The sequence below is a fragment of the Peromyscus californicus genome, unplaced genomic scaffold, assembly GCF_007827085.1.
Source record: "Peromyscus californicus insignis strain IS unplaced genomic scaffold, ASM782708v3 Scaffold_7__1_contigs__length_154581171, whole genome shotgun sequence".
NCBI lineage: Eukaryota > Metazoa > Chordata > Mammalia > Rodentia > Cricetidae > Peromyscus > Peromyscus californicus.
Genome location: NW_026294595.1, coordinates 85,856,435 through 85,882,774, shown reverse-complemented (window position 1 = coordinate 85,882,774; position 26,340 = coordinate 85,856,435). Strand labels below are relative to the sequence as shown.

At 37.0% G+C, this 26,340-nt stretch overlaps 1 protein-coding gene and 1 pseudogene across 1 annotated transcript; both read left to right on the top strand.

Moving 5' to 3' along the window:
• The first annotated feature begins 310 nt into the window (after positions 1 to 310).
• On the top strand, positions 311 to 1,249 carry LOC128102138 (olfactory receptor 4F6-like; annotated as a pseudogene).
• Positions 1,250 to 2,434: 1,185 nt separating this feature from the next.
• On the top strand, positions 2,435 to 22,315 carry LOC128100954 (ankyrin repeat domain-containing protein 7-like). Its single transcript, XM_052723685.1, has 11 exons — positions 2,435 to 2,670; positions 3,653 to 3,767; positions 3,919 to 4,092; positions 7,490 to 7,596; positions 8,866 to 9,003; positions 11,567 to 11,631; positions 13,101 to 13,134; positions 14,096 to 14,168; positions 18,923 to 19,019; positions 22,081 to 22,109; positions 22,202 to 22,315. Exons 1-11 carry the CDS (start codon positions 2,435 to 2,437, stop codon positions 22,313 to 22,315), a joined length of 1,182 nt encoding a protein of 393 aa, XP_052579645.1.
• The last annotated feature ends 4,025 nt before the right edge of the window (positions 22,316 to 26,340 follow it).

The following is a 26,340-nucleotide window of genomic DNA, read 5'->3' as shown; positions in this document are numbered from 1 at the left end:
ATACTCATAATGGATATTAGAATAATAGAGACATTAATTCTTCAAAATATGAAAGAACATGAAGAATTATTTTTATTAATACATATTTTGAAAGAATTTAAGTATGTTTCTTTTAATAGTTATTTATTTATTTTAAATAAATTAACCTTTATTTAATTTAGTTATTAATTTATTATAGTTTTTAATATAAAATCATTTTTTTTAATGAGTTCACAAATAACATCCCACTGCTAGGATATTATTTTATTATTTCTGGTAACTGCTTTGCATGCTTTGTTTTGGGTATTGTAGATAACTCAAGAAAGATCCAATGAATGAAGCAAGTTACTCTGAACTATCTGAGTTTGTATTCCTGGATTATCAATCTACAGACCAACATAATGTTTCCTTTTTGCATTATCTACAATATCATATGCAACAATTTTTCTGGGAAATTTCTCAGTTGTGCTTACAGTTGTCTTTGACCCTCATTTACATTCACCCATGTACTTCCTTTTAGCTAATCTTTCATTTGTTGACTTACGTTTTTCTACATCAACTATTCCTAAGTTAATTTATGATCTATACTCCAGGCATAATACCATTTCATTCCAGGGCTGTATGTTCCAGGTGTTTGTCCTTCATGTCCTGGGGGGAATCTGAGATGGTGTTGCTGGTAGCCATGGCCTGGGACAGATATGTGACCATATGCAAGCCCCTCCACTACCTGACCATCATGAGCCCACGGATGTGCCTTTTGCTTCTAATTGGTACGTGGATTATTGGTCTCATTCACTCAGTGGCTCAGTTAGCTTTTGTTGTCCATTTGCCTTTTTGTGGTTCTCATGAGATAGATAGTTTTTACTGTGACTTTCCTAGGTTCATCCAACTTGCCTGCATAGACACCTACAGAATGGAGTTCTTGGTTACTGTTGACAGCAGATTAATTTCTGTCACTTCCTTTTTCTCATTGATTGTCTCCTATATCTTCATAATATTCACTGTATGGAAACAGTCCTTGGGCAGTTTGTCCAAGGCCCTCTCTACACTTTCTGCTCACATCTCTGTGGTGGTTTTGTTCTTTGGACCATGCATCTTTGTGTACATATGGCCATTTCCTAATGTCCCAGTGGATAAGTTTCTTGCCATTCTGGACTTCATGATTAAACCCATCCTGAACCCTGCCATTTACACACTGAGGAACAAAGACATGAAGGTGGCAATGAAGAGACTAAGTAAACAACTCTTGAGTAGGAAAAATGTCTGCTAAACTCCTCATGAGAATATACAACTTAAATACTGCATTATAAACACAAATGTTAAATGACGTCCTCTTCTTTGACATGATTTATTATTCCTACTCTAACAGCTTGATAAACTTGAATAATTTATTTCAAATTGATAATAAAATGACCATATCTATTGGATATTAGCCATATAATATTACATATTTATTGGTTGGTTATTATTTATGTATCACTTTTTTTGTTATTCAATAGTTACATACTTACTAGCTATTATGAAATACATATTTTAGACTATTTCAAAAGCACTAGTGGAAATGAAAGTAACAAATTATCCATTGTTTTCACAACTGAACAATTCATCACTGCCTTCCAGATGTTTCTGGCACTTTTTCTTATTTGGGGCTAAGTTTAATCAAAGCTGGCAGCAAACTGAATATTCTCCTGCATTAGCCTCCTGAGCACTAGGATTAAAATGTGCACCATCACGTCTTGATTGCTTGCTTTTCACTTTGTGTGTGTGGTGAATGAGTGAATGGTGAGATTATATGGTGTGGGTGAAGGTCAGCAGGAAGAGGAGATAGGTGTAATCTGAAATCTTGTGGGAAACCTGGAGTGAAAGGGGTGCAGAGAGAAGGAAGTAAGGTAGAAAGAAAGGCTGGCACTAGGATGGACTTTCCAGGGGTGCACTTGAAGAGATGAGCTTATGTAGGAGTTGGAGGGAGGGGGCTGCTGCTTCAAAATCTGGCAGTTCCTGGGGGGGGGGAGAAGAATGGTGTTCAAAAGGCACAGGGACTTAGAGAAGGAAGCTGAGGAGGAGCATTGTCTACAGTGAGGGTGATGTGGATAGTTAATGGATCACAAACTTGTTTTCTTGCAGAGAGATGGCCAGAAATGGCTTGTACATTCACAATGAACACCCTTAAACTCTAGGGATGTTAGCAGTGCAGGAGGCCCGCTCAGGCGCATGCTCAAGTACACCAATGGTCACCAGTGTTGCTTGGCAACCTGGAGTAGATCAACTGTATTTGAGGATGTCGGAAACTATTTCCCCCACCCTACAACCTTGGTGGGGGACCTTGGGGGACCTTGTGGGCATATATTGATATTCCATTAGCTAATCCTGAGTTGGGCAATTAGTGGGTCTAAGGACAAGTCCTTGGGTAAATCCTAAGGGTCAGGGCCAGGCGGTCAGACCACTATCTTCAGTCATGAAGAACTTAGTTCATGGAATTAAGGAAAAGATACCTATGGGTTTCTGTGATGTCCCACGACAAACCTTGTTGGACTTTTTTCGTGATATGAAAAGCATTTCTGTCCCAAAGGAACCCAGATACAAACCTCTCAAAAAGATCCACCAGGCTGCAAGTGAAGGTGCTATCAAGAAACTGCAGAGAATGATAAAACTTGGGAAACATAGCATGCATGACAGAGACTTTAAGGAAAGGTAATAGTGCTTATGAGCTAGTGGGAGCGGCCTGCGTGGAGGATGTTATATGACCCTTGTTATATTCAAAGACCAGCATAGGGGAGCCAGAAGGAGGGGAGGACCTCTCTGTGTTTTGTCTTCTCTGGATCCTCAGTACTTTCTCAAGACTTGCACTCCACCTAGAGGTCTCTAGGCCAGATTATCTAATCCTGCCTACAAATTTATCCTGATAAATCACGAATTTACCAAGTAATTTATTCACCATTGATAACATGAACATCTATTTTGGAGCATTCCTATTGTACTATTCTTAAAATATTGCTGCTTTGTCCCCCTTAAGCAAATTTAGAGAATGCAAATACAATTTAGAGTCCTTGAAATTAGCAATACTTAAATATATCAGAAGAATTATTTTCATATAATTTTATGTACTTGAATTCTTGTTTGCTGAGCAGAAGGGACAGTGATAATATTAAATTGAGTTGTCAAGTGCAGGGAGCTATTCTAGACATTTTGCATAATTCCCATTGATGAATCACAACGGTATTCTGTGAGATAACTACTATTTTTCATCTTAGCTTTACTGATGAGAGAATTGATTCATAGAAAGCATAAGTAGTTTGTAGCAAAGTTTAAGTTGTAATTAAACCTATGGTGATTTAACCTCAATATCATGCTTTTTCTCTAAACCTGCTCCTGGTTGGGGGGTATTGCTCACTGGCTGGTTTATTTCTACACATGGAAGAGGCCATGTGCTCAGTTCACAGCACCACACAAAAGACACCATCGAAAAGGTCTTTTCACCAGTATAGTGAGTAATACAAGTTAATAAGTATTTCCATTTTTTACAATGACTTAAGTATTTGTTCAGAAGGTGGAAGAACACATATCATTCAATGCTTAAGAATTATGTGCCATTTAATATTTTATAATTACATGAGTAATTGTAAATTTTAGCATAGTGTTCTAGAATTTCATTAAAAATTTCTCATTTCCATAGGACTGCTCTGCATTTTGCTTGTGTCTATGACTGGGAAGAAGTAGTAAATGTTCTACTGAGAAATAATTGTGACAATGATGCTTTTGACAGGAATTCCATCACACCTCTGATGAAGGTATATATAACTATCCAAATCTAGCATAACATAGACTTAAATGATTATAAACCAAACTTATCCCATGAACATGTTAGTACTTGGTGAACTCTATGTGATGTTTATATTGAATTCATTGAACAAGCAATCTGTTTCTTGGTATAATCCCTAGGCTGTACAAAACTGGTCATATGGATGCATGTGTACATTGTTGAAGCACGGTGCTAATCCAAATTGTATCGACAAAAATGGCAATACTTCTCTTCACTATGCTGTGTCTGAAGATAATCAGAAGCTGGCTGAATATTTGCTTAAATACAATGCAGACATGGAACAAAAGAACAAGGTATAGTTCACGGCTCTGTAGTCCCCAAATAATCTGATATACATGTGTGTGTGTTAATAGCAGTATACATAGGATTAACTTCCTTGAATGAAAATACTTTGAAATAGCTTAATTGTTTAAGAATATGACTTCAAATAGGGAATGTGACTTGCTTTGAATGAAGTGTTAGAGTCTAGAACTTTCCTACATAGAGAAACAGTATTTGTGAAACACCGTGTGAAAGGGTAAATAAAAAGGAAGGCAATAGTGGGTACATTTTGGGGGGCCCTGCCAAGGTATGCCACTAAGCAAACAAGCCATGCACAACAGACTCAGTGCAAGGTTTATTGGTGGAGGAAGAGAGTGGAAGAGTGAAAGGCCATGTCAGCGTGGGGACTTGAAAGGGGCAGACAGAAAAGAGGAAGAAGAAAAGCAAGGGAGAAAGAAAAGGCAAGAGAGGAAAGAAGAAACGAAGAGGAGCAAGAACCGAGAGAGATGAGAGACAAGGAAAGTGAAGAGGCAAAGAGAGCGAGCTGGACCTGGCGGGCACTTTTAAGGCGTGCACATGTCACTTAGCTGATGGGGAAAGGCACCGGGAGACAGGTGATAGCTCAACTCCTTTTGTGGCAGAGGCAGGCTGCTGCTGAGGCAGAAACTATGGCTGCTATATTTATTCAAGGTAAAGCTTCTCTTTTTATGATTTTTTCCACTAAAAATTGTTTCTAACTTGTGTAAAGTAACAGAATTGGAAAGCAAAAGTTCCCTTACTAAATAAACTATTTTAAAACTGAAGCGAAACAAATGAATTTGTGGCAAATTTTAAATCTTAATGCTGCTGATAACAAAAAAAAAATCAAATGATATATTTCTCTGTGTGAAGACTAAATCAAAGAATACAGAACTGGAACCTGATCAGAAATATGAAGGCCCACCTGGAACTTAGGCAATTGAAGGAATAGATGAAGAATTATTGTTATTTTCATTTATTTTGATCACATTCTTTACCATCACCCAGCTTCTCCCATATGCCCACCAAAACTCCTTCTTAACTGTTCAACCTCATGACCCCTATCACAAAAAAGCATGGCCAACACCAACAGTAACCAAAAACAATATCAAAACTAACAGAATTATTTTAGTATGAGTTTACATGTATTGCTTCGATGCTTTCTGTTTGAGGAGTATTCACTCTTCATTTGCTGAAGTTACTGAGCTACAAACAAACATGCCTGTAGTTCAATCTGAGGAGTAGGTAGTGAGTAGGTGGTGGATATATGTAAAAACAGAGGAAAGATCACAGAATCTACTGGCATATTCCCTTCCCACTTTTTGAAGAAATGTGCAGAGGAATGTTCTGTATGCTGTGAATGTGTTGCTCTGATTGGTTAATAAATAAAGTGCTAGTTGGCCAGTAGCCAGGGAGGAAGTACAGGCAGGACAAAGAGAGAGAAGAATTCTGGGAACAGGAAGGCTGAGTGGGGAGACACTGGCACTGCCACCATGAGAAGCAACATGTAAAGATACTGGTAAGCCATGAGCCATGTGGCAAGGTATAGATGTTTAGAAATGGGTTAATTTAAGATATAAGAACTAGATAGCAAAAAACCTACCACGGCCATACACTTTATAAGTAATATAAGTCTCTGTGTGTTTACTTGGGTCTGAGCGACTGCAGGCCCAAGCAGGACTGGAGAAAACTCCAACTACAGATATGACCACCACTTAGGTCAAAACTTAACCTCTGCTTTCAAATCTAGGATGCCTGGATTGGGAGGAGGAGGAGATGGAACTGACATTTTTCCATATTGAATTGAAATGCAATCCTAGATGTTTGTTCCCTGGCTGTTCCCATCAAAGGAAACTAAGAAGTTTTCAGTGACTGAGTCCTTTCTTTTTTCAGTGATAAGAGCAAATGGTGAAGGGTATTAGACATGTGGGTTGGAAATGAGACTGAAATTACAGGCAGCACCTAGTTCTGGATTGTGTGTCCCAATGATCTCAGGAGAAGTTTGGACATTTGTATTACAAGTAGAATTTTCTGTGCAGAGTTTGAATCTTTAAATCTAATTAGTTGCAGACAAAGGTATTTTCAAAAATTATTTCCTTGAAATTCTGAAAGAGTTCCTGGTTAAACATTGAATGTGTGGATGCTAGATCTCAAAATCCTAAGGAACTTTAGAAGAGCCAAGGTTTGACTCCAATAATCTTAGTCCTACTTCCCACCCCCCCCCCCCTTTTTTTTTTTTTTTTTTTACTATTTTTATGTTTGGGAAGAAAACAGTAACAATGGTGATGATTAGCTTATGACCCCCCTTGCTTTAAGACAAAAATATTTCACTACTTTTAAAATATCATGAAAATAATGAGAAGCTAGACTTTTAAGAATTCTATGTATTATTAGTATTTAGGTAAACAGATCCCAGACTAGTAATTGCAAGGTTTTTTTTTTCTATATTGAAAGAGTAGCAAATCACAACCTTGACATTTGAACTGTTACCGTGTGGCTTGATAAGCTCATAAAGCCTGGGTGTCATATCCTAGCAGTTGTAAACATTGCAAAAACAGTGAGTTAAGGAGAGTGTTGAAAATCAACTGAACGATTTTGCTTTAACACTAATGCTTCATTTCATCAACATTAGGGGAAAACGGAATGCAAGTGAAGTGTAAATTAACAAAAGTTTGAAAATTTCTGGGTCTATGTTGAGTTATATTTCCTTTGGGGTAAATATCATTTTTATAAAATATGTTAGATGATTTCACAAGTAAAAATTGGTTTATACAAACTCATTGGAGGAAACACTCACTGGAAAGATAAAAACTCAGGAGCTATGTACTCAGTATGGTTCATAGATACCAATAGTTTCCTTTAAGAACTAAGCACACTGCTAAGCCTCAAGATACTCATGCAGAAACCTGCCTATCAAATTGCTCTTAAAGAGGAGAGGAGAGCAATTATATGACTCCATATATTAAATGCTAAGGTAGAAGGAAATGTTTGTAGAACAAACACAATCTCTTTTTTTTTTTTTTTTTTTTTTTGGTTTTTCGAGACAGGGTTTCTCTGTGTAGCTTTGCGCCTTTCCTGGAACTCGCTTTGGAGACCAGGCTGGCCTCGAACTCACAGAGATCCGCCTGGCTCTGTTTCCCGAGTGCTGGGATTAAAGGCATGCGCCACCACCGCCCGGCCGAACAAACACAATCTCAAAGTCATATTTGGGAGTGAGTGAGAAGGTTTCATGTGTCACATGTATACAGTTGTAGGGCATTTCAAGGAGAAGGAACGTGCAGTGGCCTGCAAGGGAAGAAGCTGCTTATTCACTCTAGCAAGGCTTTGTATTCTCATAGGACTGTTTAAGGCTCCATTAAGTTAAAGAGTACAGTGATTTTGGATTGAAGATTCTTTTGTTTTGTTTTGCAGGATGGCTTTACACCACTTTTACTGGCTCTCAAGGAAAACAAAATAGAGATGGCAAAATTTTTAGTAAAGAAGGGGGCAAACATACACGTATTTGATAAGATGAAAAGGTACTGTTGTTTGAATTTTTTTAAAAAAAATGTGTAACATACTGAAATAACAATCTCACAGCCAAGAAATATCAGGTTGATGGGAAGAAGACTAACTTACAGGGATTCAGTGATCAGGTATCAACTAGTCATCAGTCTAATTAGTTGGGTAAGCAAAGCAGTAAGTTGAGGTGAGTAACACAAGTCATTTCTAAGTTTCATATCCCCTTATAATATTGATTGATGCTTCTTATTTGATATTTTGTTTGATTGGACAACTGATCTTATGGTAGATTAATGGGTTTTCAGTTTGGTTTTAGTAATTTTTTAAGAAGTTTAGCCTTTTTGATTAACTTTGATTCACAACGAAACTCAATCATTTTGTACTATTTTCCCTTGCTCTTATATGATTGTCCTATAAAATGCCATATTATTCATAAAAAGAGTTGACAACCACAGTCTATTAGATGACTCTTACCTTTCAATTCCCTTTTTTTGAGGAATAATGAGGTTAGAATATCCTATGATGATTAAGAATTGTTATTGCAGAATGGTGCTCAATCCCACCCCCCTTTTGTCCAACTGGTGCTGAAGTGATTATATTTACATAGAGTTGGGAAAGCAAAGTAAATTCACTTTATTAGGAGAAAGATTAGTGAAGCTAAGTAGTAGGTGGGTAGATGCAGATTCACAGATGACTTGGTTAAAATGTCTGCTACCTAGTTGCTACGTGTCTGAACTGCTGGTGTTACATATTACCAAATATGAAAAGGAGGATAATACTTTGTAAAGGTTTTCATGAGATCATTTATGTAACATTTAGGGCAGTGCATAACACATGTTATAATCATTACTAAGTGTAACTATAATGAATTTTATTATTAACAGAGTATTTTATAATGTCGTTATAGCTTAAATAATGAAAATAGCTTTTAATTATCTGATTAGTAATTATATGTTACAATAAACTAAAGAAAATGGAAACATCTTCGTTTAAGTCCTTATCTACTTAAGAAGAATAACTTTTATACACTTATATTCTATCAAAGTTGAAGAATCTAAGAATTCTACTAAGAACATGCAAAACACTGCCAGAGGCTTCCCATCCATTTTCTTATTTTATCTTTGCCCACCATATATAAAGATGAATCTTTGTAACCAATGATATTCATGTGTATAAAAAGAACAATTCCAAACATACAAGCAAGATATTAAATTTGTAAAATATACCCAAGTTTTAACAGTTTTAATTAAGTTATCTAATAATGAAGCTATTCTGTGTTATTTCAGAAACACACTCTTATATGCCATAAGATGGGATTCAACAGATATGGTCAGTCTACTTCTGGATGAAGGCATTGACTTTTTCTTTAAAGATGTATTCGGATGGACTGCCTTACGTTATGCTATTGAAGGCACAAGTAAAGGGTAGGTGTTTGCATTGTAATGGTAGCAAACACTAACTTGCACTTCAAATTAATCCCAAAGTCTTCATCTTCCTCTCATAATGTATTATTGTTGACTCTAGGTTGTTTTGGAATAGCAGTGAATATCCAGTATGCAAAATGCATACCATTAGAAGTAGAAATGAAGAAGCGTTTCTTTATCCCGTGATTTGCTTTTGTATTGCTGAAGACTGAACGAAGTGCCTCGTTTGTGCTGGGCAATTCTGTCAATGAGCTATATATCTGTGTAGAACTTTCTGGAACTTAGAAATTATGGACCATAACATTTTCCATTTCATCCAACTATAAACTCTGTACTATATAGATATTCAGATGTTTGATATTCTAATTTGCTGTTTTAGTCTTCAGTTAGAGTGTTGCAGAAAATAGTGTTTCTTCCTCTGGTGGGATTTCTTCAATATATTACTTTTTGAATCTTGAAAAAGATACAGGTTTCTGGCTTCCCTAAGTCCCAGGAGGAATGCTCTCTTTCACAAGACAGGTGGAGCAAGAAGAGGGCATCTAGTCCTGCTTTTGTTTTTATGATTCTGTTCTTGCAGTGTTGCTAGTAACACTTGTCCTGGAGATCAGGAGAGACTGACCTCCATGACCAGGCTGCCTTTGTCGAATCATATCTCTAATGATTTATGGCAGTTCTCACTGACATTGAAAATTTACAATATTTTAATTGAGCTATTAGTCCCAAAGTGACAGTGCTTTCCTTTGGCTGCCAGGCTTTTCAGCTTGTGCCACACTCATTGCTACCTATTTGACAATTCTCATTTATTCAGAACCTTCCATGGAGCCACATGTCATTTTAACCCTAGACCTTTATTGTTTATTAACTGTGAAGAGTCTGTTCATCTCTTTTGGTAGAAAATATGACTTGGGATCATTGTAAGCTGTCAAGAATGTTCAAATCATGTTGCAGGGAATATCACAAGTCTTTACTCATTACTGCTAGAACTCTGCCACCAGACCCCTTTGCATTCTGTGCCGCATCCTTTCCTAGGTGCTATGAGACCAATATCATCATTCTCTGAGTAGTTGTCAGCCTTAGTCTGTATTTAAGAGACCTCATTCACATTATGTTCCGTTGGAATCCATGTATAGGATAGGATTTTATCTTGGAAAGAATTTGGACACAAACAGAACAATCAATCATTCTAATAAGGATCTGTAGGTTCAGAGCTTGATTAGGTAGAGGAAGACTGCAAGTAACTAAGTGACATTTTGTAAAGTGTTAGTTTGAAACTTCTGGTCATTGAGAGTTTGGTAATAGCAAACAATCATTTTATTTAGTGGAAAGAAATCACATGATTTAAAAAAGCTTGTATTTTCAAGTTGTTAAATAGCTCATTTTTTCTAAATGATAAGAAATAAAATTAGAGCAGCTATCAATGTAATTTAGAGGGCTTATGATGGTAAATTCTAATTATCAAGTCATTCAGCTTAAAGTCTCCTGGAGAAGGAGTGTCAGTAAGTGATCATTTAGATCAGATTGACCTGTAAGATGGTCAGTGAGGAATTTTCTTGATTGTTGATAGTTGTGGGAAGACCCAGCCTACGAGTAGCATCATTTCCTACTCAGGAGTATGTTGTGGAATATTAATTTAAGGTGTGTTACCTTTGTTTATGCTGTGGAACATTTGTTTTAATGATGCAAAGTTGTGTGCATTCTTTTATATTGCATTTGTTTAACTCTGTGAACCTGTGTTTCTTTGCATGTCTAAAACACCTAATGGTCTAATAAAGAGCTGATTGTCCAATTGCTAGTCAGGAGAAAGGATAGGTGGGGCTGGTAGGCAGAGAGAACAAATGGCAGGAGAAATCTGGGAAAGAAAAGATAAAGGAATTAGAGAGGAAGGAGAAAGATGCTAGGGACCAGCCACTCAGCCACATAGTTAGCCATGGAATAAAATCGAAAGTAAGATAAACAGAAGTCAGAAAGGGAAAAAGCCAGAGGCAAAAGGTAAATGGGATAATTTAAGTTAAGAAAGGCTGACTAGAAACAAGTCAAGCTAAGGCTAGGCATTTATAAGAAAGAAGAAGCCTCTGTGTGTGATTTATTTGGGAGCTCAGTGGCAGGCCCCCTAAAAAGCTAAGAGCTAAAGAGTAAAGAAAACAACCAAAAATAGGATTCCTGAATTGTATAAGAATAGTGTTTGTGAGGAACATGCATTACATTCCTATCTTTATGCTCTTGATTGTGGATATGATGCAACTACCTACTTCAAGTTCCTGCTGTGTCGACCTTCCTGCAACGATGATATACCATTGTGAGTCAAAGTAAGTCCTTCTTCCCCTAATTCTCTTTTGCCAGGCTATTTTATCATAGCAACAGAACTGAAATTAGAAAAGGATTTCATGTTTTCTGGATAGATGTAATAGCTGACCATAAGCTGTGAAAGGAAATAATATATTGGGCTTTATTTAAGTATGGTAATGCCTTTGATATTGTCTGCAGTATTCTGGAAAATTCAACATAGTATAAAGATGTGTTTTATATCAATACTAAAATAGGGATTTTTTTTTTCACTTGGCAGTAGTCGAAAGATTCTTATGGACTATGAAGTAAAGTTACATATTAAAAATAAAGATGGCAGTCCAGGTAAGTCTTATGCCAATGAGAAGTGAATATTAAAATCATGATTATCACACAACCAATATAAACCAACACTGTTATTACATGTTTTCTAAGCATATACAATTGAAGCTGCTTCTCTATATTTTCAATATTTTAATTTAGGTAACAGCACTCACCTTTGTTGCCCTAATTTTAAGTTATCTCCCATTTAAGGTTGTCTTTTTGATGTGTAGTTATAGTAACCTCACTGAATACATTTTTTTGTGTATGGAGAGACATTATTTCAGTTATCCTGTCGTGGCTTCTGTCTTACTGTGTAGTTGAGGTTGGCTTTAAACTCCTGATCTAAGCTGTCTTAATTTCTCAGTTGAGGTTAAAGGTATACAGTGCACACTCAGCAGCTTTCTTTAATAAATTAATAAATTTTTGTGTAACTAAGGATTGAACACAGAACCTCATACCTTTTTAAGTAAACTCTGTAGCCATTACACCTTCAGCTCCTTTCTACCTATTGTTTTTGATCATAAGCATAGGATATAATGGTAAATACATTGGAAAAACCTTTATTTTTATGGCAGTTTTCCACTCAGTGAAAAAGGTTGAAAGAAGTTACACTCTGAACTAGCATCACTGTTCAGCCTGTTTTCTTCAGTTCAGGTATCATGTCTAACAATCTCAGGAGGTTATTCATTTTATAAGTACATATCAAATACATTTCCCTAAAAGCTTGCTGCTTCCTCCATGTTCTTTTAAGCTTAAATGTCTCTTTATTTAGCACAGTTCAGGACTGGTAAATCCTTCAGGTCTGATCTTGCATAGTTCTTTCTATTGCAGGAACTGTATCAGATGAGTCTGAATCCCATTTGCACCAGATCTAAGAACATGGAAATAGCTGTCATTGGAAGAGTTTTTTTAGCAATGTTGCTGGAAGAGGATGACTTGTATCCAGCTTGATTTATAGCTGTAAAGTCTTTGCAAATCCCTTTGGTTTTGGTCTAGCTCCATGTGTGCCATGCTTGCAAAGTTCAGAGTTGACATGTTGAGAATTTTTTTTATTCACCAAGAATTATATCAAGTATTTGGTCCAAATTTCATTTTGTGATAAGAAATATTATCTTAAGGAAGCTCAGTGTCATACTGCAATATTTTCTGCTGTTTATTTGGCACTGTCAGCTTATGATTCTGTTTAAGTCAGTGTCCTAGAATGGAATTACCATGAATATCATTGGACATTGCATTTTACTTTTAGGTGTCAAATGCATTTAAGTAATACTCTTCTTCCTTTGGGCCTAGTAAATATGATACAGGAAGTAGATTTATGTTTTTAGAGCATTCATTACTCAATAAGCATTATGATTAGCACCCACCATAGGCTATTCTTTAGAGATGGCCTGAAACGAATGCTTCCTAATAAAACTTTAGAGTCATCATGTTTTTAATATTTTAGAATTTTTAATTGTTATATTTAAAATATATTTCTTTTTCTTAAATAGAATACAAGAATTCTGAAGATAATTCATTAGCCAAGTAAGATACTTTATCCAAATTTTGGAATGTATGGATAAATAAAATTTGTTCAGTATTCTACTCTGTTGTAGCCCCAATATTTTATGGTTAACATTAGTTATTCCTTATAACTACTATAATAAATATTTGATGTTTTGCCTATTATAACTCATGATTTTCTAATTATACAACTGTCATTCATAATAGTGCTCCCATGATTTAACAATCAGTCTGACTTCGTTTCCCATGTATTCTCTTGTTCATTAGCATAGATTGAAAGAAGCTCATGTAGCCCTGGAACCTAGATACACATCAGATCAGTTTCAAAAGTCAAATTTATAATGTTGAGATAAAAATATTTTACATTGTTCTCTGTTCTACTCTTTTTGGTAAAGGCATTCCCATTGACTACATAGATGTTTGGGCTCATCTGTCTATCTATCTATCTATCTATCTATCTATCTATCTATCTATCTATCTAATTCTTAAATTATCTTTAAGATATTTAAGAAGTTTCAGGGAATTCCTTTTAGTATTTTAGTGCAAAGGGAAATTAATGATTGCTTTTCCATAGTAGTTCTCATAGCAGAACAACATGACTTCCATGTTTCAGTTGAACAACTTAGGTTCTTAAGCAGGCTTTTCTAGGTTAAAGTAGTATGAGTTCTGTGAGGCACTGAATAGTTTCTGAATCCTTCATTAAGTTTAGGCAGTTTTTGAAGTTAAGTTCAACTAAGGCCCTGCCAACATATCTGTTGTTACTATTCACATGGAATAAATAATCTGAATGTATTTACTTTCATAAATTGGAAGAAGAAGAGGCAAAGAGGAAACTGGAAATGTGAAGTTGTTGTTTTAAATAATATGAGATGTCAAACTCTATTCACATCAGATATGACTATGAAATGTAATTTAATATGGAGACTTTTGATGCTTTTTTAAAGTTGCACTCATCCATTTTTATTGTGTATTTCCTTTGTAGGCACCACAACGATCCTAATTCTGGATCCACCTTGCCTAAGTCAAGTGAGGATGATGGTGATTTTGATGACAAGGTAAAATTTTGCTTTTTGAACTTAATATGTTTATACAGAAATGTGTTTCTATGGTGTTTACTCGTGAAATTCTGTAGTGATGGTCTACCTATTGTCATTTAGTGGACAACAGTAGACAGTTGGTGAGAAGAGATGTTTTCATAAGACTGTGGCTGGTGACTAATTGAATATATCTTTAATTTAATAAACAACAAAGATCTAGTATTCTGAGGTAATAAGGAAAGGGGTGAAATACATAGTTTAAGAGAATTGTATTAGGAATAGAAATTTCATAGAAGAGGAGATTTCAAATATGTTAAATAATATTTGCATAAAAGTCACTTACTGTGACTTATAAACCATACTAATATGATAATATCACAGAATCACAATGAAGAAGAGATTCCTACCAGAGGACATAGAATTATTTGTGAAAGATTGGTATCTGCTTTTAAATGTATCTCCAGCAAGAAGGATATCTCATGTCATTTTTAACAAGGTCATTCACCTTAGCATTCATGTTCTTTTTTGATAGCTGTAGGCTTTATTTTTGTTATTCCATGTCTCTTTGTGGGTGTAGACCTTGAACCCAGGTTGTAATGTACATATAGAAAGCGCTCTACTACACAGCTGCAAGGCCAACTCCAACAGTCAGAGTTGCTTTCTAGTACACTCTAATTCCCAGTCATCTGTTAGCAGTTTGAAAGCTGTAAAAAACATGAATCAAGATTTTAGGCAAATTTCTCCTTCCTAATGTGAATACTGGATACAAGAATACACACATTTGAACCATATTTGAAAAGGATTAGCTCAAATACCATCTGGAAGGGAAATGATAGCTTGATATTTTCATAATGGATCTTTCTTCAATCATGAAGTACCATTTTATATGACATAATTAGAAAAAAGAATTATTATGGTCTTTATAGTTTGATAGAAAACCGACATTTTTTCTTGAATAATATTGGTGGTTATAAAGACTTAACTATACAGTCACATGTACTTTCTCTTCTAGAACTGAAAACTTTTATTTGAGGATGCAGACTTTCTACATTGCCAAAGTCATCCTTCAGTTCCAGAGATGAAGTAGTCTGCTTTATTTGGCATGCTCCAAACCAAGCTTAAAACTATTTTTTTTTGAGATAGGGTTTCTCTTGGTAACTTTGGCTATCCTGGAACTTGCTCTGTAGACCAGGCTGGCTTTGAATTCATAGCAATCCACCTGTCTCAGCCTCCGGAGTGTCGGGATGAAAGGCATGCAAAACTACTACCAGGCAAATTTAAATATTTTTAATTTAATTTTTAAAGTTTTCATATATGAATATTGTATTTATATCATTTTCACTCTGCCTTCTCTCCACTTCAGCTTCTTCTGTATATGTCCCTATCTGTATTCAAATTCATGACCTCTTATTGTTTAATTATTATTCTTACATATGTAAATATATAAATACACATATATGTATGTATACATAATCTACTGAGTACATTTAGTTTTGTACACACATACATGACCACTTGAGATCAAGCAACCTGTTAGGAAGTTTTTCCCAAGAGAAAACTGATTCTTCATTTCATCAAGGGATGCTACCATATGAAATTTCTCCCATTCACCTTGGTGTGTTTACTGGTATTTTCAATATGCAAGTCCTGGTTAGGCAAACATATTCTTAAATTTTCCTGGGTGCAGCTTTCATTTCATGTCTAGAAGACAGTGTCTGCAGTAGGGATAATGGCTCTCTGACTCTTCAAACTTTCTGTCTCCTATTCCACGATGTTCCCTGAACATTAGGAGTAGGGACTGAAACTGTAACTGTACTAGGTAGGTAGTGTCAAGCACCCAACAGTGACCAAATATTTTCATTTTTACTTTATGACTCTCTGATAGTCTCTACATGCTATAAGGGAAACTTATCTTGTGAGGGGGGTGAACTGTACTCATTGGTGGGCATTAAAAAACAGAAATTATGATTGGGGGAAATGGCAGTAGTAGATTCTTCTCTAGATTCAGTGACCTCCATTGCCAAGGACGCTGCTCAGATTTGCAGTACCAGGTATGAGTTGTCTTCTACTGGGTAGGCCTTAAGTCAAGCTAGACAGCTATTGGATACCACTAAGAAGAAAATACTACTATTGCACCCCTGGGTATATCTTGTTCAACAAGTCATTTTTGTGGTACACAGGCCCTGCAAATAGGTAGAACTATTGGTTGTTTTTCTCTCCTGGCAGCCTGCATAGCACATTTGGGATGCTATGAAAGTCAGCCCTCATGAAAAAGTATTCTAGGCCACTTCCTGCTGGATTTCTGAGTCCCATGTCTGAGGTGTGTGATGTCTCCAGTAAGAGAATCTTAGCTTCAACCTGAAGAGCCTATGTTTCTTTGGGAGTCTCTTAGAAACCACTGAGCAACAACTCAATAGACATTTCCCTTGCCTGGAGCTGAAGATTTTGTTAGACCGTCTATGGCTCTTGGGGAAGCAGCATCTTCCAAAGTGGACCCTCACTGGACTCCTCTTGGATATCCTTTGTTGCCCTGTGTCATGGAAATCCTGCAGCTTCATTTAAATCATTTATATATGCACACATACATATATCATATATATTTTCATGTAAATATAAAATAGTATAGTCTGTATGGATTTTCAATCATCCTTAGTGTTGTTTAGCTTTCCTGCCTCTCTATGTATGATTGTTCTCATTCCATTGTAGTTAAAATCTGCTCGTCCCATTTTTCCCCTTCCAGACATCTGCATCCTACTATCCCCCTCTCTAGAGCTCCTCCCTGGGCTTCCTTTATATTTTCCTGTCTTCTTTTTTTTTGTCCCATTAGTCCATACATCTTTATTTGCAAGTGTTCATTGCAATGAATCATTGGTCTAGTTTGAGGCCTCTGGTTTCTGCTACACTATCAATACTGGACCCTCACTGGACTCCTCTTGGATATCCTTTTGCCGCCTGTGTCATGGAAATCCTGCAGCTTTGGATCTGCAGGACTCATTCCTTCACATGCTTCAGCAGATCACAGATTGGGTGGATGTTGGGATGAGCCAACTCTTAGTCCTGTATCTGGACCTGGGTGGTAGTTGAGTTAGTCAGGCTGCCAGCTTCCCCATATCCTCACCAGCAGGATGAGATCTCCAGCACCTCCTAGGGTAGCTCGCTCAATGCCTCAGGGAGCAAAGGGTGGAGCCAGCTCTTCTGCTCTCATCACTGCATGGCAGATAAGAAGCAGGGCCAGCTCTCCAGTTTTCATGCCCTCAGGGCCAGCTCACCCACACCCCTTCCTCTAGGGCCAGCCCTACTGTGCTACTTAAGTGAGATGCAGGGCTCACTCTCCTGAGTGTTGAATCCAGTGAGGGGAGAGGCCAACACTGTGCAGCCCTTCATTATAAACGTAGTCCCAGGCAGCAGTCCAGACCAAGGACAACCACATGGCCTTTGGTGATAACATAGGCCATGGACATCAACACAGACCCCCTGCTGCTGCATGGCTACAGACCCATAAATGCCCCCCAGCACCAGTGCAGGCCAGGATTTACCATAGCCTCAGATGACTTCGCAGGAAACTCACATCAGGTTGTTCTTCTCCATCACTGAGTCTCCAGATCCACCTCTCTTATTAGTGCTCAAGCTGCTCTGCTTCTCTCTCGCCCATCTCTCTACTCCATACTTGCACAATTATAGTGGCTCATGCTGTGGTTGGGCCATTTGTTGGGAGGGGTCTCTGGGTGTCTTATTCCTGCCCACTCTGCAGGGCTGTGGGGTATCTTCAAGTGTTCCTTAAACCCAAAGCTTCCAAAGGAAATATTTCTCTGGCCAAAGTTATACACAGCACAGTGAAACTGTAATTAAACACAGAGTCGTCCAGTCTCATGGTTGACCTGCCACCACAACCAACTCAAGAGATTGGCAGATAGGCTACTGATGAAATGTCAACACAGCCAGACATGTCCAGTCAGTTGTGGGTCTCTGTTCTGTAGGCACTCTTTTTCCTGGGCTAGGATGTGGCTCTGGGAGTCACAGTGACTCAGACAGTGGTCAGTTTTCTCAAAGGAAGAAGGCACAGGCCCACTAGCACTTGTGTTTGTTATTGGCTCTGTTGATGAACAGTGTAATTCAGCTTTTTCCCAGGATCAAGAACAGCCACCACCTCACTTCTTAGCGCCTGCTCTGCCTCACTTTACAGCAGGCAAACCCATTTCTCCACCACCTATGCTCACTTCTTCCTCTCCTCTCCTTTCCTGTCTTCTAGGTTTAGAAACTGTTCGCTGGTAAAATCTAGAATTATTGTTTTTAAATTGAGATTTTTTTTTTTATAAAAAATGTGCATTTAGAAAATATTCCAGAGAGAGAAAGCACATTTTTTTGTGAAATCATTGTTATGTTTTGATTGCTGAGGAGAGGAGATAGAAAATTCTGTGGCCAAAAATAGTTTTTTACTGGGATGTTTAAGAAGAAGTAATTTTAAAAATAGATACTCATTTTCTATGTGGAATGTAATAGTTAGGCATACAAGGTTAACTTCTTTTATAAAATGTATACAAGTAATCGGTGACAAGTGATCTATGAACATGTCTCTTGTAAACTTCCAGTTTTGTTTCACAGTGGTGAGAGATAAGCTTAGTGTAGACAGCATGCATAAGGTTGGGTATTGAAATAATTGTTTTTAGACACATTCTTTTTTGTTTTATGTATAGTTTCTTTTAAATCAGGAAATTCACATCCTAAAATGAGTAAGAAAACATTAATTGCCTTATTTTTGGTATTAATTTTAGCCAAGTTCTTCTCAGCATGCTCCTGCTAAATGTCCTAGTAACTTAGGTGGGGCTGGAGATCAAAGAGACAAAAACGAAGCAAAAGGAACAGTGACAGGTAGGAACTATATTCTGTGAAAGTGTTACTTGACAGAGTATCTGTTTCTAACATGAGTACTGATGCATCTAGTAGTCAATAGATCCCTTTCAATGGACACCAGTGAATAGTGGAATGAAATGACACTGATGGCACCTATTACCAGTCTTAAAAACAGGGAACACTGAGACTGTTACTAACGGAGTTTGCTTATGGTTACCAGTTCACAGCATTCTTATATGCAGTGTCTCTGGGGAAGTAAGTAATAAATGAGTACAGGGAATGAGTAATAATAACTATAAAAATGATGATAAAGGGAATAAATAAAGAAAAAAGGACAAATGTTTTATTGTACTGAGTATGAAAGCAAGGATGCATGGGTTAAGAATGTGAAAAAGTTGTTTTCATGTAACAAAACTGGCTTGAGAAGCAAGGAAAACTTGTTCCAAAAAAAGGTCATTAATGTCTGACAAACTGTATCATGAAGAGGTAGATTTACTTTACTATTGATAAATATTATTTCATGAATCATTTGGTGAATTTTACTCTGATTGTTTGCTTATCCATGGTTACCCGCCAAAGTGGTAAAGACTCAGGAGTAGGTCAGGGGAAAGATGAGAAATCTTATTCTACAAAGTAATTTGAAGAAATGTATAATTGAAACAGGACAGAGTAACACTAAACAGACTGATCAGGCTTTATTTATGTATTAAAGATACACACACACACACACACACACACACACACACACACACACATGTTTTTGTGTGACAATAACAATTAAAATAGGCCATGGAATCCAGAAAGAGAAAGGCTGGAGTTCATGGGATCAGCTTGAGGAAAGAAAGGACAGGGAAAAAGGAGGTAATATTTTAAATATAAATTAGGATTAAAAAATAACAAAAACCAAACAGAGGGCTGGGAAGTGGAGTCTTTGGTAGGAAAAGAGTTTGCTATGAAAAAATGAAGATTTGAGTTATATCTAGACTCACATAAAAAGTTGGGCATGGGTAGTGTGCTCCTATAACCCAGCACTTTTATGGACAGTGTTAAGAGAATAACTGAAAAATTCTGACTACTTGCCTAGCTTCAAACTCAGTGCTATATCTTATCTCATGGGATAAGGTGGATGTGTTAGTCAAGGTCACCTGTTGTCCTCTTCTGCCTCTGTTGAGCATACACAGGTATGCACCTGCATAGACACGTACGTACACCATGTTCACACAGCATATTCACTAATACACATAGCAAAGACTGAAGTAAAGTAAACAACAGAATAGAAATTATTTTCCTGCCACTAAAATTTACTCATGTGATATTTATTAAATAATAAAATATATTAAATGGCTGCATATTATTTTACTTAGGAAGTTTGAAGAAAACAATTTTAATGGTGGGTAGCACTAGACATATGAGTGGAATGTGAGGTCCTTCACAGTTGAGGAGTGTTAAGAACTAAGGATAGTGCTGAGGAAGAGGATGAAGAATAGGACCTACAGATAGGACAGAAAATAAATGAAGGAAGTTGGTCAGCTGGCTCCAGTCCACAGGCAGCAGCTGGTAGCTGCACATCTGTATATCACTGAGCACCAGCCAGCCTACGCGACTGCAAGACTAGTAAGCCACATCTGGCTCCTAGTGAGAACTTTTCTTAGTTTTCTCAGGCCTTATGTGGATATACATGGCTGGATGTTGGGCATAGGTAGATGGATGTGTTTTTCTTTGGGATACCAGATCACAAAAAATGACACAGAGACTTATTATTAATTATGAAAGTTCAGCCTATAGCTTAGGCTTGTCCCACTAGCTCTTACAACTTAAATTAACCCATTTCTATCCATCCATGTGTTGCCGTGTGATTCGTAGCTTTTACCTCACCTCCTGCATGTCTTGCTTCCCCTGTGACCAGCTGGACTCTGCCTTTCTTCTTCACAGAGTTCTTTCTGTCCAGTAGTCCAGCTATACCTCCTGTCTAGCAATTGGACATTTAGCTTTTTATTAAACCAATCACAGTGACATATTTTTATACAGTGTAATCAAATATCTCATAAGACCTTACATTAATTTTGAGATAATACATTTTAGATGACATAGTGGTTTAGTAGACATTCTTTGAGAACTCACATGATATATACAAATAATATACTCTTGGAGAAAAAAAAGAGTACATTATTTTATTTTTCCTTTTCCTTTTTAGCTGGGGAACCAAACCCATTGCCCTGTGCTTGTGAGCCAAACATTGTAACAGGCACAATGTTCCTAATATATGCATATAAAAATTCAGTTCATTTTTGATAATCATATTTCACTACTGAAGATTTATTATGACTTTGTTCAACATATAATTCATTTAACATTTTTATTTTTAATTATTTTTATTTTTTGAAATTATAACATAATTTGATCATTACCCCATTCCCTTTCTTACTTCCAAACCCTCTCATGTTCACCTCATTGTTCTCTTTCAAATTCCTGGCCTCTTTTTAAGAAATCGTTGTTGTATATATGTGTATACATGCTTGTTGCTAAAGATAAAAATATAACATTATTGGCAATGGAATCATGGATCTTGTGGAAGAGGCTACAACCAGTTTACTAAACAAAAATATAACATGATTCCTTAAAATGTCTAAACTAAAGGGAGAAATACTATGAGAAATAGCCATGAGAGTAGCACACACGTGGATGGGAAGTAGAGTATCTTATAAATCCTTCCATTAACATTGCACTGCTTTAAAATGTGTGGTTCATTAATATCCAATAGTCCTCTGAAAATACATAGCCTATTTTAATATTGAAAATCTATTATGTGTTTTGTTTAATATGAGATTAATTTATTTTCTCAGGCCAATGTATAAAAAAAACCTTCAAATTTAATTAAATCTGTATTTTAATTTGTATTCAGTATATTTTCTTACATTGTTCCTCAATCAACAACAAAAACAAAAATCCAAAACAGCCAGAAAAACTAAAATTTCTAAAATTATGATTAACTCAGATAAAGGTAACTGCTATAATTTACTTCCATATTAACTCTTGTTGATGATGCTCATTTTGTATAAATGATTGTTTGTCTTTTCAGAATCTGTAAAGAAATATCCAAACTTGAAGGTAAAAACTTCTATACACTTGATTAGGGTTATAAATTATATTTTGTTAACTATGTAACAATTTTTAAATTTCTTGTTTTAAAATATATCCAGACACCTAATGAAATGAATGACCTCACTCCTAATAAATGCTTAGAAGTGAAAGATGAAGGAACATTAAACTCAAGTAAATCTTCAACACCAATTATTCTGGAAAGAAGGTCTTGAAGCTATTTGAAATGTTCACAGAATTCTAAATTGTAATTTTACTGAAATCAGATCTACAAATTTGGGCGTAATAATTCAAATGCTGTTGTTGACATAGGAAATACAGGAGGGCTCACACTCTTAGGAAAAAGAATCTTTACATGTTTGTTTCCTTTTGATTAGGAAGAAAGGAGTTTGTTGGAAGAGTTTTAATGCCACCAGCAGACAGATAGAGGGGTAAAAGCATAGTGGGAGCTTTGAGGAAAAGTTCACGTTCCAGCAACAGAGACAGACTCCATGGTGAGGTTTGTGAGGAAAATCAGGAAGCGTCTTTCACTTTTTGAAATTAGAGGAGTTACAGCAGTTAATTTAGTAGTTAAAGCCCATATTGAACTACACAGGCAGATTATGTGTTAAAGGGAGCATCCTTTCAATACTTTCATTCCTCTGGGTCTCTTGGCTATCTACATCTATTCTACACATTAGTTTATATGCCAGTAACTTTATCACCAATGTTCAGTCGTAGATTCAAGTCTGTAGCAACAAATCACAAATGACACCATGTGATCTGACACATGTTTTTCTTTTTCTCTCCTTACAAAATTAGAACTGGCCGGGCGGTGGTGGCGCACGCCTTTAATCCCAGCACTCGGGAGGCAGAGCCAGGCGGATCTCTGTGAGTTCGAGGCCAGCCTGGGCTACCAAGTGAGTCCCAGGAAAGGCGCAAAGCTACACAGAGAAACCCTGTCTCGAAAAACCAAAAAAAAAAAAAAAAAAAAAAAAAAAATTAGAACTGTGTCTTATAATTGATTCTCAATTTTCTGCTAGTGCAGTCACAGGAATCCCTATATGCTAAGTTAGATACATATATATTCCAATTGTTATTTCTTCTCTTCATCCTTAATCTTTTTTAAGATTTCCTTTAATTGGGAGATAATCCCAGATTTTTATAAATGTTAATTGTGGATCTTACCTATAAGCAAATGCACCAACTATATTACTTCTTTAAGAAAACATTTTTTTCTTGAAAATTTAATACATGAGCACTGTGTTTGCCTCAATTCCACTCTTGCCTCTGCTTCTTCTAGTTCCTTCTTTTCCTCTCTCTGGCCCCATCCCGCTACTCCACCTAAAACCATCCCCCTGATTCCTCCAGCACTCTAAAGTTGATAGCCTCTTTTTCTTTCTATTTTTTTTTATTTAGAAAATATCTATTCACTTTACATACTAACCACACATCCCACCTTTTCCCTCTTCCCACCCACCAGCCTTCCCTTCAAAGCCACCTCCCATCCCCACATTGTCCAAATCAAGATCTCCCATAGGGAGTCAGCAGAGCCTGGCACACTCAGCTGAGGTAGGTCCAAGCTCCTCCCCACTGCACCAGGGCTGTGCAAGGTGTCACCTTGTAGGCACTGGGATCCAAAAAAGCCTGCCAATGCACCAGGGACGGATCCCAATCTCTCTGCCTAGGTGTCCCCTAAACAGTTTGATCTAAATAACTGTCTAACATATCCAGAGGGACTAGTCTAGTACTATGGGTTTCAATAGCTATTAGTCCACAGTTCATGGGTTTCCACTAGTGTGGCTGGTTATTTCTACATGTTTCCCATCATGACCTCAACGTCCCTGCCCACAGAATCCCTCCTCTCTCTCATTGATTGGATTCCTGGCTCTCAGAAATAGATGAGATCTACATGAGCAAACTGGGAGTCAGGGCGGGGTGTAAAGGAAGGCAAAGAATGAGGGATGAGAACATAAGGAAATGGGAGGGTCGAGCTGAAACAGGGACAAAGTGGGAGAGCAAGGAAAGAGATACCATGATAAATGAAGACATCATGGGAATAGGAAATGGCAGGGTGCCAGGGAAGCTCTCAGTAATCCACAAGGATGACCCCACCTTGGACTACTGGCAATGACTGAGAGGATGACTGGACTGGACTACTCTAGTGACCGGTCTAGTGAATACCCTAACTGTCATCATAGAGCCTTTATCCAGTGACTGATGGAAGCAGATGCAGAGATCCATGCCAGAGGCCAGGCTGAGCTCTGGGAATCCAATCAATGAGAGAGTGGAGGGATAGCATCTTTTTTCTATGGTTATTATTGGTGTGTGTGTGTGTGTGTGTGTGTGTGTGTGTGTGTGTGTGTGTGTGAGACTCCTTCTCTTTCTTCTATGTACAGTATTTATTTAAGTATCTCCACTACATTGGCACATTGGCTTAGTGATAATGAACACATACACACACACACACACACACACACACACACACACACACACACACACACATATATATATATATGTATATATATAAATATATATATACATATATATATATACATATATAAAACTTTCTTATTCTGTTTTTGTTCATTGTTTGTATATGGTTTCAGGTATGCTTTGGGAGAGATTAATTCTCCTTCCACAACCAGTCATTAGTTGTCTGTAGTTCTTTGTCTAGAGGTAGGACTCTGTGAAATTTTCTCCCATTCACATAAACAGGTCCAGTGATACTGCCACCATTCCAGTCTGGTTTATGCAAGACATTTCTAGGACAGACTTTGACAGCAGAACCTCTGGTATTCTGGTTCTTAAAACTGATTCTGTCTCTTCCAAGCTGTTCCCTAAGACATACATGCAGGAGCTGTAACATAGATGTGTCCATTGGGGCTGGGCTCCCCACAACCTATTGATACCTCTCTTGTGTCCAGTTGGTTTTCTATGATGGTCTCCATATCCTGTAAAGAGAAGTTTCTTTGACTGAGGTGTTGTAGCCAAATGTTTAATTATACTCAGCTAATACATGAGGTGCACATAAGGGAAAGCAAACCTTTTCAAATGTTCTCAAAAGGTGATTTTTGTAAAATCAACTACCAGTTTACAAATACTGTATGAGCTCTTCTTGGAAGGCATGAGGACTGTAGTGATGACGCACAGATGACCATTCTACTCATCCCAGCTTTGTGGGGCAGTGAGTGGAACTGGGGTAACTTACAGGAGCTGGGGTGAACTCTTACAATAATATGGGGAACTTACAGGGAGCTACAGCAACCACAAAAGAGATTCTTTCTCTTTGTGCAATGATTAATTGTCTATATCTTCTCATAGAGAAGAAAGGACTCATGAGGCCCCAACTCCATATGAAAATAAGGGGCCTGGTGTTTAACAATTCTGGTACAGATAATTGCATCTGCTAAGAGTTTAAGAGGGTAAAAGCCATATTTTGTCCAAAGGACAGAGTGGTATAATAGTGAAATCCACATATTCCTAGATGTTTAATTTTAGCTTGTCAAGTGAATATGTTTAAGCATGACATCATGATGTTATAACAAATTTTCATGTAATAAATCCCTCTAATCAAGAAAGTAAACATCCAGGACCTTATGTTATTCTTTACATATTTTATTACATATTCCAATAACATCATGAAGAATATTATAAACATATTTAGTCTTGATAAAAGGAGTCTTATTGGTCAAGATGCACATCATTGATAGCTATACCCATCCCTCCTTCTTTAAAAATCTAGTTTTGTATTTGGAATACCTTTAGAATCACATGAACTATCTTTGGAAAAATTTCATACACACAAATGCATACAGTTAGAACACACAGAAGCACCTTCACTGTTAGCTTGCCATTTCCATGAAAATTTCATTTAGTCTCATGGCAGTATTGTTAAAATGCAAGTAACTTAATAGACCTTCAGGAGGAAGTGGCAGCTTTAGAATTTACTCTTTACAATCTTTGCAGGAGTAACGAGAATTTAGAGAATAACAGGACAAAGCTTCACATGGAAATGCATCACAGCAGATCTGCAGGGAATGCACAAAGGTTGAGGCCGTTCACTGAGTGCTCTTCTGCTGGCAATTTTGATAGCATCCCAGGACCCAGAATAAGTCTCCTCCAGAGAGAAAACCTGACAGCATCTTCCTCAAACTCTCCACAATCAACCAGGGGCCTGGAAGACTGCCTAGGAATGGTTAGCTATGGTTTCCGTTGTACAGTTCTGGTACAGTTCTTGTTTTCAACTTGGTTAACTATT

Coding starts and splice junctions, on each gene's coding strand:
- LOC128100954 (XM_052723685.1), top strand. CDS start 2,435: ATGAAGAACTTAGTTCATGGAATTAAGGAAAAGATACCTATGGGTTTC. Junction 11,632..13,100: donor AAATAAAGATGGCAGTCCAG/GTAAGTCTTATG, acceptor TTTCTTAAATAG/AATACAAGAATTCTGAAGAT. Junction 22,110..22,201: donor AGAAATATCCAAACTTGAAG/GTAAAAACTTCT, acceptor AAATATATCCAG/ACACCTAATGAAATGAATGA.